Source organism: Aquarana catesbeiana, linkage group LG12 (assembly GCF_042186555.1).
Source record: "Aquarana catesbeiana isolate 2022-GZ linkage group LG12, ASM4218655v1, whole genome shotgun sequence".
Lineage (NCBI taxonomy): Eukaryota > Metazoa > Chordata > Amphibia > Anura > Ranidae > Aquarana > Aquarana catesbeiana.
The window spans coordinates 83815188-83831820 of NC_133335.1; the positions used below are offsets into that span (position 1 = coordinate 83815188).

Sequence of the window (16633 nt, forward strand, 5' to 3'; positions counted from 1 at the left end):
GAAGTGAATTTGTTGCAGCCGTTTACAGCAGCAACTCTGTATCCCGCTACAAAGATACGAAGCTGCTAGTTTGGTAGGACTAGATGTGTCTGTCCACATTGCAAACATTTTAAAAATCTATAAAAATGTAGATCTGGTCAAGAATGGTTTGAAGCTTCCATAATGGTTTTGTTGTGTGAATCACATTTTCATGCAACACTGAACCTTCACTGGAATCATATGTTACTCTTCTCGTAGAGGAATATCTTGTACATGCAAGTTTTTATTTTACTCAAATTTGACACAAACACAAATTTGATCGCTTTGGTTTACCGTGAGTGTTTTTTTTGTCCTGCAGCTTCTCTGGGAATGAGACTTGTGGCTCTGGGTCAACAGAGATGAATGATACGCAAGCATGTTGGGGAAACATTAAACGAATTGATGCCTACAGGATATATTTGGTGAGTTTTATTTTTTTTTTTTTCTTTGACTAAATAAACAGAAATTTTTAGTTGTGCAGTGAGATGACCAGGAGTTTTCCTGTAATGTTTCTTGTCACCTTTTTTATTTTTTAATTGTTGGTAGCTACATTAAAAAGCCATTTTATACTAGCCCTAACCTCTGCCAGAGGTAAGTAAGGGAGTTCCTTAGCTGTTTGAAGACTTGGGGTTTTCATTATTGTACAAGGTTCGTTCAGCGTCTACCCTGCATAAAGCCATCGATGGTGGGCACCATATCCGAGCTGAAATTGGGGACGTGGGACATGTCATGGATTGGTTTACAAAGATTAACTGCAGATACTTTGCAGAACCTATTTTTGCTGACACCCACTTCTTATCACTATACAGAGTGCCAGAGCAAGTAAACTATGGTGTAAAGTCATCTCTGTTGTACAAATGCATACGCTACAGAATATGGCCTAAAATCCTTTCAGAAAAACCTCCTCAGCAATCATTTCCATTATGCCTGTGGCTACAAATCATTCTGCCCTCTCAATATCGCCTTTTTTAGCCACCCATACAAAGGCACTGAGAGCAGAGACTACAAATGTATGTGATGTGCATCTGACACTGTTAAGAGCCTGCCCATCTCACACCAAGCTACCGCTAATTTGCACCAATACCACGTTTTTAAGACCGAGTACAAGTATCAATGCTTTTTTTTTTTTTTTTTTTTTTTTTTTTTTTTTATCCAAGTACTCACCGATACTGATTACCGATACTTCTTTTTTTTTTTTTTTTATGTCATGTGAGAGTGGACTGTGTCAGTAGTGTGTGCGTGTGTGCGTGTGTGTGTGCGTGTGTGTGTGTTTCTTAAAATGTTATATAATTTTTTTTTTTTTTTTTTTTTTTTATTTATTTTTTTTTACAATGCTTTCTTTTTGGGGGGGAGGGGACTGGATGGCGTCAGTGGTGTGTGTTGTTTTTATTTTAATTTTTTTACCTTTTTAACCACTTCAATATCGGGACTTTGTCATATGACGTCCGCAGGAACACTGTCCCTCTGGGCGGGCGTCATATGATGTCCTTGGCTTGCCACCGGAGGCACGGGCGCACGCCCAACACGTCTCCAAGGAGCCGATGCGCGTGCCTGGCGGCCGCGATGTCTGCCAGGCATACGCGATTGCTCGTGACAGAGCAGGAACGTGGAGCTGTGTGTGTAAACAGAGATCCATGTCCTGTCAGGGGAGAGGAGACCGATCGTGTGTGCCTAAAAATCGCAGATCACCGCCATTACTAGTAAAAAGATAATAAAAATGCCATAAATCCCTATTTTGTAGATGCTATAACTTTTGCGCAAACCAATTAATATACGCTTATTGCGATATTTTTGGTAAAAAAAAATGTAGAAGAATACATATCGGCCTAAACTGAGGAAAAAATTATTTTCTTTTAAAATAAATTTGGGATATTTATTATAGCAAAAAGTAAAAAATATATATATATATATTTTTTTTTTCTTTCAAAACTGTCACTCTTCTTTTTTTTTTGTTGATAGCGAAAAAATAAAAACCACAGAGGTGATCAAATACCACCAAAAGAAAGCTCTATTTGTGTGGAAAAAAAATGATCAAAATTTAATTTGGGTACAGTGTTGCATGATCACGCAATTGTCTTTCAAAATGTTACAGCGCTTAAAGCTGAAAATTGGCCTGGGCAGGACGGGGGTGAATGTGCCCTGTATTGAAGTGGTTAAATATTTTATATTATATATTTATTTTTTTTATCAGCCCCGTTTGGGGGGGGGGGGGTTGCTTTGGTGAAATATCAGGTAAACAGACCCCTGACATCTCCCCTTTTGAGACAGAGAAAGGGACTAAAGACACATATTTCACAGTCCGTTTTCTCTGCAGCCTGCACTGAAAATGAATGGACAGGAGACACTGGCTCCTCTCCAATCAAAATCTGAGACATTGTAAATACAGATTACTATGCTCAATTATGTGAATGGACAGAAATAGTGATCACTGACTCTGTGCATTCAAAAAAGGAAGGAGCCGGTAAATGACAGATTTACCGGCTCCTTCCTCTGCTCTCCATCCTGACAGATCCAGGACAGGGTGGAGGACCGGAGGAGCAGGGAGGACATGGCGAACCAGAGGAGCCCAGAGGACATGACAGGGGACTGGAGGAGAACCGGAGGAGGACACAGGGGGCAGTCAGATGTGACTGTGCGACAGTGGGGGCAGTTACAAGCACTGATCTTCCTGTATAAATTTCAATAAAGCAGCTGGAAGCCGCGGGGAGGGAGAGCAGAAGCGGCTGCCAGATGCTTTATTAAAATCTATATAAGGAGATCGGTGCTTGTACCCCCACTACCGCACCGATCTTCCCTGACTGTCCAGGTATCGGGTGAAGCATCGGAGCATTTGCACGAGTACACGTACTCGTGCAAATGCTCGGTATGAGCACTGGTATCGGTGCAACCCTAGTATAAACCCATCCCTGCACTGTGCTGCTAAAGTGCAGGATCTGAGTTATGTGCTGTTTACTTGCTGGGGCAGTGACACTGTGCTACTTTATGCAAGATACATAACCGGTGTGCTGACACAACAGCAGAGCTGTCGGCACACCTCTGTTCAGGTGGATGCTGTAGGAAGTCTCCTGCTGTCAGAATACAATAGCTTAGCATGGAGGATTTCCCCATCTGCATGGAATATATGGATGGAGGAATCTAGTCCTTTTTTTTTTTTGTTTTTTTCGTTCAACATGCTGGTGAAGGTGGTCAGGAATGAGCCTCCTTTTCACTTTTTATTGCTAAGATTTACATTTTAGACAAACTGTTGACACATAGGAGGAGTTTTACCTAAACCGGTGCACACAAAATAAACCTAGAAGCTGGTTGGTTACTATGCACAGCTGCAATGGTAGCCTCCGTGTTTTTCTTATAACCTGTTTCCTTTTAAAATGTGCTTGAGCTACAAACATTTCACATTTGCCGTGTTGTTGGAAACCTCTAAAAACTTTTATTGTGCCTAAGCATTACCCTAAAAATGTACATTTTGTCATAGTTGAGCAGTCAGAACCCTCCTGGGATTATTAGTCTATTATGCACACAAGGCCATTGTACTCCGGTGGAAATCTTCTACTGCACCATCCGTCAATCTCTGGAAACAGTTGATTAACTCTGCCCTTCCGTTGTATAAGGCCATTTACTTATCTAGAGGATGTGCTAAGAAATTTCACAAAATGTGGGACATATGGGTGGAATCCCCATCTACAAATGTAGACGACTAGTAAATATTCATACAATAATTCATTCATTCCTAGTTAACGGAACTTTGAATTCTTGTTGCACTAGTCAGAAATCTTATGGGTAAATAAGGTTTGAGAGAGGAGCTATCTTCATACATAGTAAGCTAGGTTCTGAAGTTTAACCGTAAAAACAGATATGTTTCAAACTGCATAGGTGGTCTGAGCATTCCAAGTTTTTATTGGTTGTGTTCTAGTTTTATTGGTGTTGTTTTAGTTATGTCTGCTGTTTGTACGTTCGAGCCTGGGTATGCCCAATAGGCTCTATCCTGTACCTTAATTAAAATACTGCAATAAAAAGAATTTAAAAAAAAAAAACACAAATAAAAAAAATAAAAATTTACATTTCTTTCTCGAACATCACGGGACACAGAGCCACAGTAATTACTGATGGGTTATATAGGTATCACTGGTGATTGGACACTGGCACACCCTATCAGGAAGTTCAACCCCCTATATAATCCCTCCCCCTTGCAGGGATACCTCAGTTTTTACGCCAGTGTCTTAGGTGATGGACGTGTAAAGATGTCCTGTGCTGAGCTCCAAAGGGAATATCCTAAGATCCTATACTGGGGCAAGCCAGGCGAACCGGATCCATTCAAAGTGTCTTTTCATGGCCGAATTGAATGGTACCCGGGCCTCGTGTCCGAAGAAACGAGGTTTTACCCGTAATGCTTCTCTTTTTAGAGAGCTGGACCCCGCAGATCAGAAAATGGCTTTAAACTTCCTAATTTCTGGCGAGGTGCTTTACGGTCCCAGAACTGTTGGATCCCCCTACTGATGGGGGCCCCAGTCTCTGACGGTTTTTTCAAACGGAGCCCACCGTGAGAGGTGAAGATTGGGTCTGTGTAAACAGCACCCTGCGGCTGGATAAGGTAAGAGGAGATTCCACAGAATTTTTGAGTTCTAGTGGCTTTTCTCCTTTAAGGTAAATGCATGCTATGCCTATTGTGACCACCGGGGGCTGCCAAGAGCACAAACCTACACATGCTGACTGACTGTCTCAGGTGTTCAGTGCTGATTATGTCCCAGCATCTCAAAGCAGGCGGCAAGCAGGTAAGGTGGAAAGGGGGATTTCTCATGTTTGAATGTTCCCCCCAGGCTAGAGAGGGGCCACAGGGGTCTAGAAAGTGGTTATACCACCCGGGCTCTGCGGCCTAATGGCCACCATCTCTGAAGATAGCCGTTCAGGCAGATCTTGTTACCAGCCTCCCTCCCTCCCCCCCCCCATCCCCAGCCTTTTCTCCAGAAGCATGACAGAGTCGGCAGTGCGGGAAGCGCTCGTTTTTTTCAAAACTCGAGGGGGGGGGGGGGGGGCGGTAGAGGAGGGGGCGGGACGTCAGCACAGAGTGTTTAGACTCCCACTCAGGCCAGCTGCAGGCTATTAAAGGCACTCTGTACAGGTGCACTCAGCCTTCTGAGAGACACAGAGCTGACGGTCGCATGTAAGGTGGGACACAGGCATTCTCCTAGGCAGCATTTACTGAAGTAACACCAGACTGAGCATTGGGTAGCAAGGCTTTTAGCCAGACTACATCGCTCAGCGGGCAGTGTTCATTTGTATACCTCACGCCTTGTTGCTTTGCACTATGGGTAGAAGAGGTTCAAGCACCCCAGGAACCAGAGACACTAGGGGATCTCGTTCAGGTTCTGAGGGCCCCCTGTCGGCAGCATCCTCCCCCCCTAAAGATGGGCCAGGGACGGCTAGCCAGGGAGAGCCATCGGGGTCAGGGGCTACACCTGCTTCTGGCACTTCAGCCCCTGTATATATTACACAAGAGGTTTTTTCCTCAACCATTAATGGTCTAGAGGAAAGATTAATGGCCGTGATTACGTCTTCACTCAGTGGAAGAAAACGCACTAGGCTTTCCTCTGTTCCCCAAGACCCTCAGACAGAGGAGCTCTGGGATAAAGGAGATGAATCCCTTTCAGAGGATCGGGATGGGATGGATGATTCCTCTTCGGAGGATTCAGGTGGAGAGGGACCCTCTGCGACTTCCCAAGAGGAGAAAGTCTTAGTGCAGATCCTCACTGGATTGGTCCGCTCCACATTTAAGTTGCCCATACCTGAAACTGCTAAAGAATCCTCTTCTGCTTTGGGGTCACTGAAACCTTTCCAAGCAGCACATGCTTTTCCTGTTCATACTTTACTTGAAAAGTTTATTTATTCTGAGTGGGATCACCCAGACAAACGTTTTTTTCCGCCGAGAAAGTTTTCAACACTTTATCCGATGGAAGAAAAGTTTATTAAAATGTGGGGAATACCGGCTATTGATGCCGCCATTTCCTCCGTAAATAATAGCCTGACTTGTCCTGTAGACAATGCTCAGATGCTCAGGGATCCTGTAGATAAAAGGATGGAATCCCTATTGAAGGATGTTTTCTCCTTTAGCAGGATCAGTGGCCCAACCTGCAGTAGCAGCGATTGGAGTCTGTCAATACTTAAGAGACCATGTTAAGCAGGTCATCAAAGTATTACCTGAACAGCAGGCCCAGGGGTTTGCTAACCTTCCAGCGGCCTTATGCTTTGTGGTTGACGCCATTAGAGATTCTATCGTGCAAACCTCCCGTCTTTCACTGGGGTTGGTGCATATACGTAGAATCCTATGGTTGAAAAATTGGTCAGCCGAAGCACCATGTAAGAAGCTACTGGCTGGGTTTCCATTTCGTGGTGCAAGGTTGTTTGGAGAGGACTTGGATAACTATATCAAGAGAATCTCTTGTGGGAAAAGCACTCTCTTACCTGTCAAGAAGAAGAGTAAGCGTCCCTCTTTCAAACGGACTCTTTCCCCAGCGCCGGGGGCTTCAGCCTCCAGGCAGTCTCGACGGCCGCCTCCATCGGGGTCCAGAGACAAGAGTCAACCCCAGGGACAAAAGAAGTCCTGGGGAAAGAAGCCTACTAGGCAAAACACTAAGACCTCTGCATGAGGGGGCGCCCCCGCTCACTCGAGTGGGGGGAAGACTGCGACAGTTCTCAGAGCTCTGGCACGAGGACTTCCAGGACAGATGGGTAGTCTCCACGGTAACCTTAGGGTACAAGCTGGAGTTTCAGGAATTCCCTTCTCCTCGGTTCCTCAGATCAAGTGTTCCCAGAGACCCAGAGAAGAAGCAGTCGCTCCTTCTAGCGTTAGAGCGACTTTTGTCGCAGGAGGTCATTATGATAGTTCCCGCAAAGGACCAGGGATTGGGCTTCTATTCCAACCTTTTTACGGTCCAAAAGCCAAATGGGGATGTCAGGCCCATTTTGGACTTAAGGGATCTGAACCGATTCCTAAGGATTCAATCCTTCCGCATGGAATCAATTCGAACAGTAGTTCCCACCCTGCAGGGAGGAGAATTTCTGGCATCAATAGACATCAGAGATGCATATCTGCATGTGCCCATTTTTCCTGCTCATCAGAAGTTTCTGCGCTTCGAGGTAGGAGGGCGCCATTTCCAGTTTGTGGCTCTGCCTTTTGGGATAGCCACTGCACCTCGAGTGTTCACAAAGATCTTGGCTCCTCCTCTGGCCAGATTAAGGGCTCAGGGTATAGCTGTCATAGCATACCTAGACGACCTGCTCTTGATAGACCGGTCGGTAGCCTCTTTGAATGGAAACTTGAGGACCACGGTCAGGTATCTAGAACACCTGGGTTGGATCCTCAACTTAGAAAAGTCTTTCCTAAAACCAGTAAGAAGACTGGAGTATTTAGGTCTGATTATAGATACAAGCCAGGAGAAAATATTTCTACCCCAGGCAAAGATCACTGCTTTGAGAGAGCTGATTCTGACAGTAAGGACCAAGAAGGGTCCCTCAGTCCGCCTTTGTATGAGGCTACTAGGGAAGATGGTGTCTTCATTCGAAGCAGTTTCCTATGCTCAGTTTCACTCAAGAATGCTGCAACACAGTATTCTGTCGACCTGGAACAAGAAGGTTCAGGCATTAGACTTTCCGATGCACCTGTCGCATGCGGTGCGTCAGAGCCTCAATTGGTGGCTCATACCCAAAAACCTGCAGAAGGGGAAATCCTTTCTACCGGTTACCTGGACGGTGGTAACAACAGATGCCAGTCTGTCAGGTTGGGGGGCAGTTGTGGAACAGGCTGCGGTCCAAGGGGTATGGTCCAAGACAGAGAGGACCTTACCCATCAACATTCTGGAGATCCGGGCGATACATCTAGCTCTAAAAGCCTGGACTATCAGGCTACAGGGTTGTCCGGTCAGGATCCAGTCAGACAATGCCACAGCAGTGGCTTATGTCAATCATCAGGGAGGCACCCGGAGCCGAGCTGCTCAAAAAGAGGTGAACCAGATCTTAGTCTGGGCAGAGATGCATGTGCCATGCATATCGGCAGTTTTCATCCCGGGAATAGAGAATTGGCAGGCGGACTATCTAAGTCGCCAGCAGTTACTTCCAGGGGAATGGTCTCTGCATCCCGACGTCTTTTGGGCCATATGCCAAAGATGGGGGGTTCCAGATGTAGATCTCTTTGCATCCCGATTCAACAAAAACATAGACAGATTTGTGGCAAGGACAAAAGATCCTCTTGCATGCGGGACGGATGCGTTGGTGATTCCGTGGCATCGGTTCTCACTGATTTACGCATTCCCGCCTATTCTGCTACTACCACGACTCCTTCGCAGGATCAGGCAGGAAAGGAAGTCGGTACTTCTGGTGGCCCCCGCTTGGCCCAGAAGGACTTGGTATGCAGAAATAGTAAGGATAACGGTGGGTTCCCCGTGGACCCTACCGGTACGCCCAGACCTGTTATCTCAGGGTCCAGTGTTCCATCCTGCCTTACAAACGCTAAATTTGACGGTTTGGCTATTGAGACCCACGTTCTGAAGAGTCGTGGGCTCTCAGGTCCTGTCATATCTACCTTGATTAATGCAAGGAAGCCAGCTTCCAGGATGATTTATCATAGAGTCTGGAAGGCTTATATAACCTGGTGTGAATCCAGAGGTTGGCATCCCAGGAAATATGTCATAGGTAGAATCCTTGATTTTCTACAGATGGGATTAGAGATGAAGCTGGCCTTGAGTACCTTCAAGGGCCAGGTTTCTGCTTTATCAGTATTATTTCAGCGGCCACTTGCTTCGCATTCTTTGGTCCGAAACTTTATGCAGGGGGTGATGCGTCTTAATCCTCCGGTTAAAGCGCCCCTAAACCCCTGGGACTTGAATTTGGTCCTGGCTGTGTTACAGAAACAGCCTTTTGAACCAATAAGTCAGATTCCTTTGGTCTTGTTGACAAGGAAATTAATTTTTCTGGTGGCCATCTCTTCTGCTAGAAGAGTATCAGAATTAGCAGCTCTTTCCTGTAAGGAGCCTTATTTGATTATACACAAGGATAGAGTGGTACTACGCCCTCATCCTAGTTTTTTACCGAAGGTGGTTTCTGATTTTCATTTAAACCAAGACATTGTTCTACCTTCCTTTTTTCCAGATCCCTGTTCTCCGGAAGAGAGATCTCTACATTCGTTGGATGTAGTAAGAGCAGTTAAGGCCTATCTAGGGGCAACTACTCAGATCCGCAAGACGGATGTTTTGTTTGTGCTGCCAGAGGGTCCCAATAGAGGACAGGCAGCGTCAAAAGCTACCATTTCTAAATGGATTCGACAGTTGGATCATTCAAGCTTATGGTTTGAAACAGAAGATTCCTCCGTTTCAGATCCGGGCACATTCCACAAGGGCTATTGGTGCTTCTTGGGCAGTGCATCACCGGGCCTCTATGGCTCAAATCTGCAAGGCCGCAACCTGGTCTTCAGTTCATACATTCACCAGATTCTATCAGGTGGATGTGAAAAGGCATGAGGATATCGCCTTTGGGTAGTAGTGTGCTGCAGGCAGCTGTACAGGGTCCTCTGGTCTGATTGCACCCTACTTGGTCGTGGTTCCCCCCCCTCAGGTAGCATTGCTCTGGGACATCCCATCAGTAATTACTGTGGCTCTGTGTCCCGTGATGTTTGAGAAAGAAAATAGGATTTTTTAAAACAGCTTACCTGTAAAATCCTTTTCTTTCGAAGGACATCACGGGACACAGAGGTCCCGCCCCTCTTCTAATACACTATATTGCTTGGCTACAAAACTGAGGTATCCCTGCAAGGGGGAGGGATTATATAGGGGGTTGAACTTCCTGATAGGGTGTGCCAGTGTCCAATCACCAGTGATACCTATATAACCCATCAGTAATTACTGTGGCTCTGTGTCCCGTGATGTCCTTCGAAAAAAAAGGATTTTACATGTAAGCTGTTTTAAAAAATCCTATTTTTGGCCTCATCCACACTACAGGTTTTAGGGCCCTTTCACACTGGGGCGGTTTGCAGGCGCTATTGCGCTAATAATAGCGCCTGCAAACCGACCCGAAAGTGCCGCTGCTTTGTATCCAGTGTGAAAGCCCCGAGGGCTTTCACACTGGAGCGATGCGCTGGCAGGACGGGAAAAAAAGTCCTGCTAGCAGCATCTTTGGAGTGGTGAAGGAGTGGAGTGTATATTGCTCCTTCACCGCTCCTGCCCATTGAAATCAATGGGACAGCGCGGCTATACTGCCGGCAAAGCACCTCTGCAGAGGCGCTTTGCGGTGGTTTTTAACCCTTTCGCGGTAGCGGCCGCATACCGACGGTAAAGTGCTGCTTACAATAGCAGCGCTTTACTGCCGACGCCGCCCCAGTGTGAAAGGGCCCTTACAGGTGTTTATTTTTTTTTCTCTCTGCCTCTAAACACCTTTCCATGTTAGCCTATGTGTCCATGCACACATAGGCATTTTACAGGCAGAAAATAAAACCCACCACTTGCACGTTCTGAAGAGAAGCGTTTTGGGCTGGAAAAAAGAACATGCAAATACGCATGAATGTTGTTGTTAATACATTCCAATGGCCATTCCATAAATTAATATTCTGGCCAATCGAATGCATTAATTCCAAATGTGCAAAAACTTTTTTTTTTTTTCACCCATGTGAACACCCATGCGATCCGATTTCATCGCAAACCAAAAAAAAGGGTCCTGCAGCATTTGACAGTTAGCACTGCGATCTGCAAACCAATATGGGGGTGTCATTAACTTTCTATTGACACCCTCAGTGGTTCGCAGGGGGCAGTGTGAATTGCAGACAAGTGACATGCAATGTGGGAACCCGCACTGGAATCATGCTGGTTCCCGCATCGCATATGTGTGAACCAGGACTTAATCGGTAATGTGTAAAGATCAGCTGCAGGAAGATCACAGGCAATACTGGGGACTAGTCCTTTGCGACTTTTTTTTTTTTCCTTGACACGCTTCCAGAATTTATTTCCACTTTAACCACTTCAGCCCCGGAAGGTTTTACCCCCTTCATGACCAGGCCATTTTTTGCTTATACGCACTGCGTTACTTTAACTGACAATTGCGCGGTTGTGCGACGCTGCACCTGAATAAAATTGATGTCCTTTTTTTCCCCACAAATAGAGCTTTCTTTGGTGGTATTTGATCACCTCTGCCGTTTTTTTTATTTTTTGCGCTATAAAAATTTTGGGGAAAAAAAAATTAATTTTTTTTTATTTTTGCTATAAAATATATCCAATAAAAAATGTAAAAAAAAAAACAAATTTCTCCATCAATTTAGGCCAACATGTATTCTGCTACATATTTTTGGTAAAAATCCCAGTAAGCATATATATTTTGGTTTGCGCAAAAGTTATAGCGTCTACAAACTATGGGATAGTTTTATGGAATTTTTTTTTTATTGTTACTAGTAATGGCGGCAATCAGTGACTTATAGCGGGACTGCGACATTGCAGTGGACAAATCGGGCACTAAGTGACACTTTTTTGGGGACCAGTGACACTAATACAGTGATCGGTGCTAAAAAAAAAAATTATGCACGGTCATTGTACTAATGACACTGGCGGGGAAGGGGTTAATATCGGGGGCAATCAAATGGTAAAAATGTGTCCCTGGGGGGGTGCTTGTACTGTAAGAAGACAGAGATCCGTGTTCCTGCTTAGCAGAAACACAAGATCTCTGTCTTCACCTGTCACAGAATGGCGATCTGCCTTGTCTACAAAGGCGGACCTCCGTTCTGTCTGCCCTGGGAACGCTGATTGGCTCCCGCTGTGTCCCGTCACAGCGGGAGCAGGTTGCCAGCGGCGCACATGCGCACCCTAGACGCAGAAGAAAAAAATCATGTACAGGTACATTATTTTACGTTTAAGGGCCGCCCTGCTGCAGTATATGTACGTGGGGTGGTCCTTAAGCGGTTAAAGTGGCCAATGATGTCATACATCCCAGGAGTCTTCAGGAGCACACTCTCCTGCATGCATGTTTGAGCTAAAGGCAGATGGATTCCAGGAAGTAACTGCTACATGAATCATCTACCCTTACTCAAGATTGCCACAGCCAGGAATGTTAGGGGGGTGTTTTTCAAGTGATTTCTCAACAAAATAAAGCATGGAGTCATGGATGGATGGGTGAGTTTGCGTTTGAATATTAAAAATGAATTAATTAGTGTTTTTGGCTTGTGGTGCTCAGATGCAGTGAAGATTTGCTTTAAGGGATATGCTCTGGTCCGAATTTAAAACTAAGTCTTGAAATGACACAGGTGATTTAGCCTCTCATCTGAGGCCTTTTGCTTGCCTATTTGTGCAACAGGAGAGTTATATCCAAAATTAAAATAAAAGATTTGGCCGGAGTTCGGCTTTAAACAAAGAACTTGTGTTACAGTACATTGTTGTCCTTTTGTTTTTCAGGCTGTATTCACTCTGCTTCTCGGCCCATTTACATTTTTTAATGTGCAGAAAACAAAGTACCTCCAGATCTCCACTTCAGTAATGAGATGGTGTGGTAAGTGTGAAATATGCAATCACATTGTTTTATGTGCTATTCATGCCACTCTTTCACAATGCTTAAATTTATTACTTTTGCTTTTGGAAACTAAAACATTAATTAGTTCTCTACCGCAGCACCTGCGATTAATATGATTTGCAACTTGTTGGTCCAAATTCTCTCATTTATGGACACCGGTCCAAATGATCTCTTTTGTGAATGCCCCTGAGCGTAGTGGAAACGTGCGTTTTCTGCTGTTCTCAAAAAATGCATAATGCACATTTTAAGTGTCATTTCTTCTTAATGGCACCCAAACGCGCTAAAAAGGGTGTTTTGTTGTGCGACAAAGCACATTGTTAAAAACCGCTTTGCGAAAGACTCTGCACTGCTGTTTATCTTGCATAAATAATATCTTGGTCACTAGTACTAAAAAGCAGGGTCCTTGCCCAGGGTACAGCCTACCCACAAAATTGAAGGGTATACATCGGTGCTTTTACATGTGATTCTTTCAGCTGACTCTGTACTGCTTCTTACAGCAAGAGTGCATTCATCTTCTATAATATTGCTGGAAGGCCATGTCTCAAACACTGCAGATGGAAAGGGAATCACAAGGAAGGTTCCCATATACCTTGACCTGGCTAAGGCGAATTTGGACATCGCTTCCCTTGCAGTATCTCCCCTTGAGGTCTGTTAGCTCCTTGTGGTTCTAAATCCCTCTTTTTGTCTAGCCTTTCCACTATCTCTGGCGTGCCTTCCTCCAGTTCATTTGTATCACTGGAGGAATTCTCTGTTTCTATTGCTGGGTTACAACGTCATCTTTCTGGGATCCTTTCTGGTTTGGACCATGTGGGTTGCAAGCAGAAACACTCCACTTCCCCCTCCTTATTGACAGAGGGGGATGTGGAGAAAGGCAATTTCTCTTCTGGGGATTCTATTCTTTTTTGTCCAAAAGAAGGTATAAATGTCCTTTTATTTAAAGTGAAGCCACAACAGCTCACAGGTTAAGTACTCTGACGGCCAGTGTAGCCATGGGAGACTTCCTGACAGACATGGGTTCAGATCCACATTCACTAGTGAAGGAGCCACTCCTCACCGGTTAACAACTCTGACGGCTAGCGTAGCCATGGGAGGCTTCTTGAAAGACATGGGACCTCGTCCTCATGTTGGCTCCTTGTGACCTTGGACAAGTCACTTAAACGGATTCCTTCCCCTGCGCAGGGGCAGCTGCCTCTAGGCAGCGGTGATGGCCTCCACCATCAGACTCTAGGGCATGATTTCCAAGTACTGTTCAGATCTGTGCGACTTCAAGGTAGTCTCTGCACTACTTTGGTACCACTTGGATGCGACTTGAGGTCCATAGACCTCTAGAATACACAGGCATTGTTTCCTGTCACATCAAAATCCCCCCCCCCGTCATCACAGCAGGTGCGTGCCTTCCATGCTGGTTTCAGAAACGCGGAGGCCCCATCTTGCCCGGTTACTCTATCCTCCCCTCCTAAGCTGCTGATAGGCATATGTGGATTGGATGAGAACTGTGAGAGCTGACCCAGCCTTGTCTTCTGGGATTCATGAGCTTGATGAGCTTGATGAGCCTGACTACTATCTAGTAAGTGTTTTGTATAATGAATTGAATGTTCTTATATTTAGAGGCAACTTCTTTTGTTTTTTACCACTATATTACTAAAGGTAATATCTGGGTTTACCAAGACACAATGTGGCACATTTGTGGCTATTGAGGAATATACTTTTAAATAGAGGTTTTTGTGCCCGAAGATCAGCTTTTAATTTTACATTGACTTCCCTATTTTTTTTTTTTTCTAAATCTATTTCAAAACATAAAACATTATATTAAAATGGATAAAAGTATAGAAAGTTCATATTGAGTTGTAAAAGGTCTCTCTCACTTTCCATCTTATATGCTATAGAAACAAATTTTCTTGCAACTTATCAACTTTTGCTACCCACAGGCAAAAAGAGATTAAAATCCTCAAGCAAATTTAGAAACCATCTCACGTCTGTATATCATTACAGATCCTTTCACCCCCTTTCCTCAGTGCACATGCCTTCACAGGGAGACCATGCCGAATGCAGATCATATACACTTGTAACCCTATAGTGCTCATGCTGGAAGTGAGGGGCTCTGTCCTTGCAGCACTGTGGGAAAGCGAGGTGGAAGTGTCAGGGTCCTCCTTCTCCAAATGATTTATAGAGCGAGTAATGAGTTTTCACAGCTTTACTGCCACTTTGTTCTCATCTGAGTCCCTGTCATAAATCGTAGAGACAACAGTTTAACTCTTGACTGGCCAGATGTGCAGGGAAGATAGAAATGGTAAGGAGGGTAACTGCAAGGGTGTGGGGTGACCTAGCAGGGAGACATTGAGTAACATTATCTGTTTTTATGGAAACACAGCCTAACCGCATCATTTGTTTTTTCTCTTTTACTGCAGCTTTCATCATCATGATTGTAATAGCTTTGATTCGTATTGGCAAGGGTGAAGGTGAAGGTCATCCTCCTCTTGCGGACGTTTCTGGAATCCGGAACCTGTTTGGCGTCTGTGTCTATTCATTCATGTGCCAACATTCTCTGCCTTCGTTGATCACACCAGTATCCAGTAAGAAGCACATAACTGGACTCGTCCTCTTGGACTACATATTGGTTCTTTCATTCTATAGCCTACTTGGCTTCACGGCTATATATTGCTTTTCGTCTGGAGCACTCATGGACATGTACACTCTTAACTTTAGCGGCTGTAAAAGTTTTGTGCCTCCAGTGATTGGCTACTTTCTAGGACTGTTCCCAGTGTTTACCATCAGCACCAACTTTCCCATCATTGCAGTCACGTTGCGCAACAACTGGAAGACTCTGTTTCACCGTGAAGGGGGGACCTACCCATGGCTTGTAGACAGTATTGTTTTCCCATTAATAACATTGATCCCTCCTATCATTGTGGCATTCTGTACCCACCACCTTGAACTACTGGTTAGCATTACAGGTGCTTATGCTGGCAATGGCATCCAGTATGTTATCCCAGCTTTTCTTGTGGCCTTCAGCCGTAAAGACTCTGCCCTAGTATATGGACCCGGACTTGCTAATAAGCATAGGTCACCTTTTAAACAAGTGGGTTGGGTATGGTTTGTCCTCCTTTGGGCATTGTTGTGTTTTATATATGTAACAGCCAACATAATCCTGACTGATGGTAGCGCATAAATTTCGGATACTGTGCTCATCGTGGAACAGACAAAGCTACTTTGTGCAGGACACAGTAGTTGGCCTTTGGTTGATGACTGTCAACGCTAAAGCCCGTTCCTCGTGTGCTTTAAAGGACGATGAAGCTATGGGGCCGGCCCCATTCTTGCTGGACGTTGGATTTGATAATCCTTTACATTGTAATGACCGTACAAGTCCGTAATATAATCTGCTGCCAGAAATCACAGATGGTTAACTCTTTCAGAATCAATTTTTCTGTGCCTTCTCCTTCACCATGTTTAATCTTGCTTATGGACACACTACCAGACCTTTTGCCTTTTCTTAGTTTATCGGCTTATGTCAGACTTTTTAAATTGCCTCAGTTTACAAAAAGGGAACCCTGGCACAAGAAGTGTCTTTTGTACCTTGACATACAGGTATACTTGTTACTTAATATGAAGACTTGTCTGGTGGGATTCATAATTTGCATCAGAAGTGATTTCTATAGATCCTCGCTGCTGTCTGTATAAAGGTCGGTACGGAGAATGTGATGCTCTGTGTGCAATGTTACCAAGCTAAATAAAATGAAGATGTTGGACATTCAGTTGGTTTGTTTCGTTGAGGGAGAGCTTTTGTTACCCAAGCAAAACGCCACCCTTTCACAGCATGTTCCCAGCGGAAACTGATTACGAATGCTGCTGCTTCTGATTAGATTTCTCTACACCCCACCCCCCCACCCCCCCATCTCCCTCCAGCAGGAGAGGTGATTTATGAGTACATTATTCTCTGGCTTGATGAAATCTGTACGTGACACAGCTTTGCTTTGTGTTGTATACAATGCTTGTGTATCTTCATATATGCTCTAGTCTATGCTCTGGGCTTCAGGTGCCTTAGGACCGAATGCATGTTTAAGGCATTGAAGTTTAAATGATAACT

The 16633-nt window shown here is 44.7% G+C and overlaps 1 protein-coding gene across 1 annotated transcript in view; it reads left to right on the top strand.

The window, feature by feature from the left end:
- TMEM104 (transmembrane protein 104) overlaps positions 1 to 16301 on the top strand; it is a 74582-nt gene extending 58281 nt beyond the window's left edge. Inside the window, exons 8-10 of the mRNA XM_073608157.1 lie at positions 338 to 440; positions 12435 to 12528; positions 14958 to 16301. Coding sequence (XP_073464258.1) covers positions 338 to 440; positions 12435 to 12528; positions 14958 to 15718 — 958 coding nt within the window. The 3' untranslated portion in view covers positions 15719 to 16301. The remainder of the gene's footprint in view (positions 1 to 337; positions 441 to 12434; positions 12529 to 14957) is intronic.
- Positions 16302 to 16633: the final 332 nt, after the last annotated feature.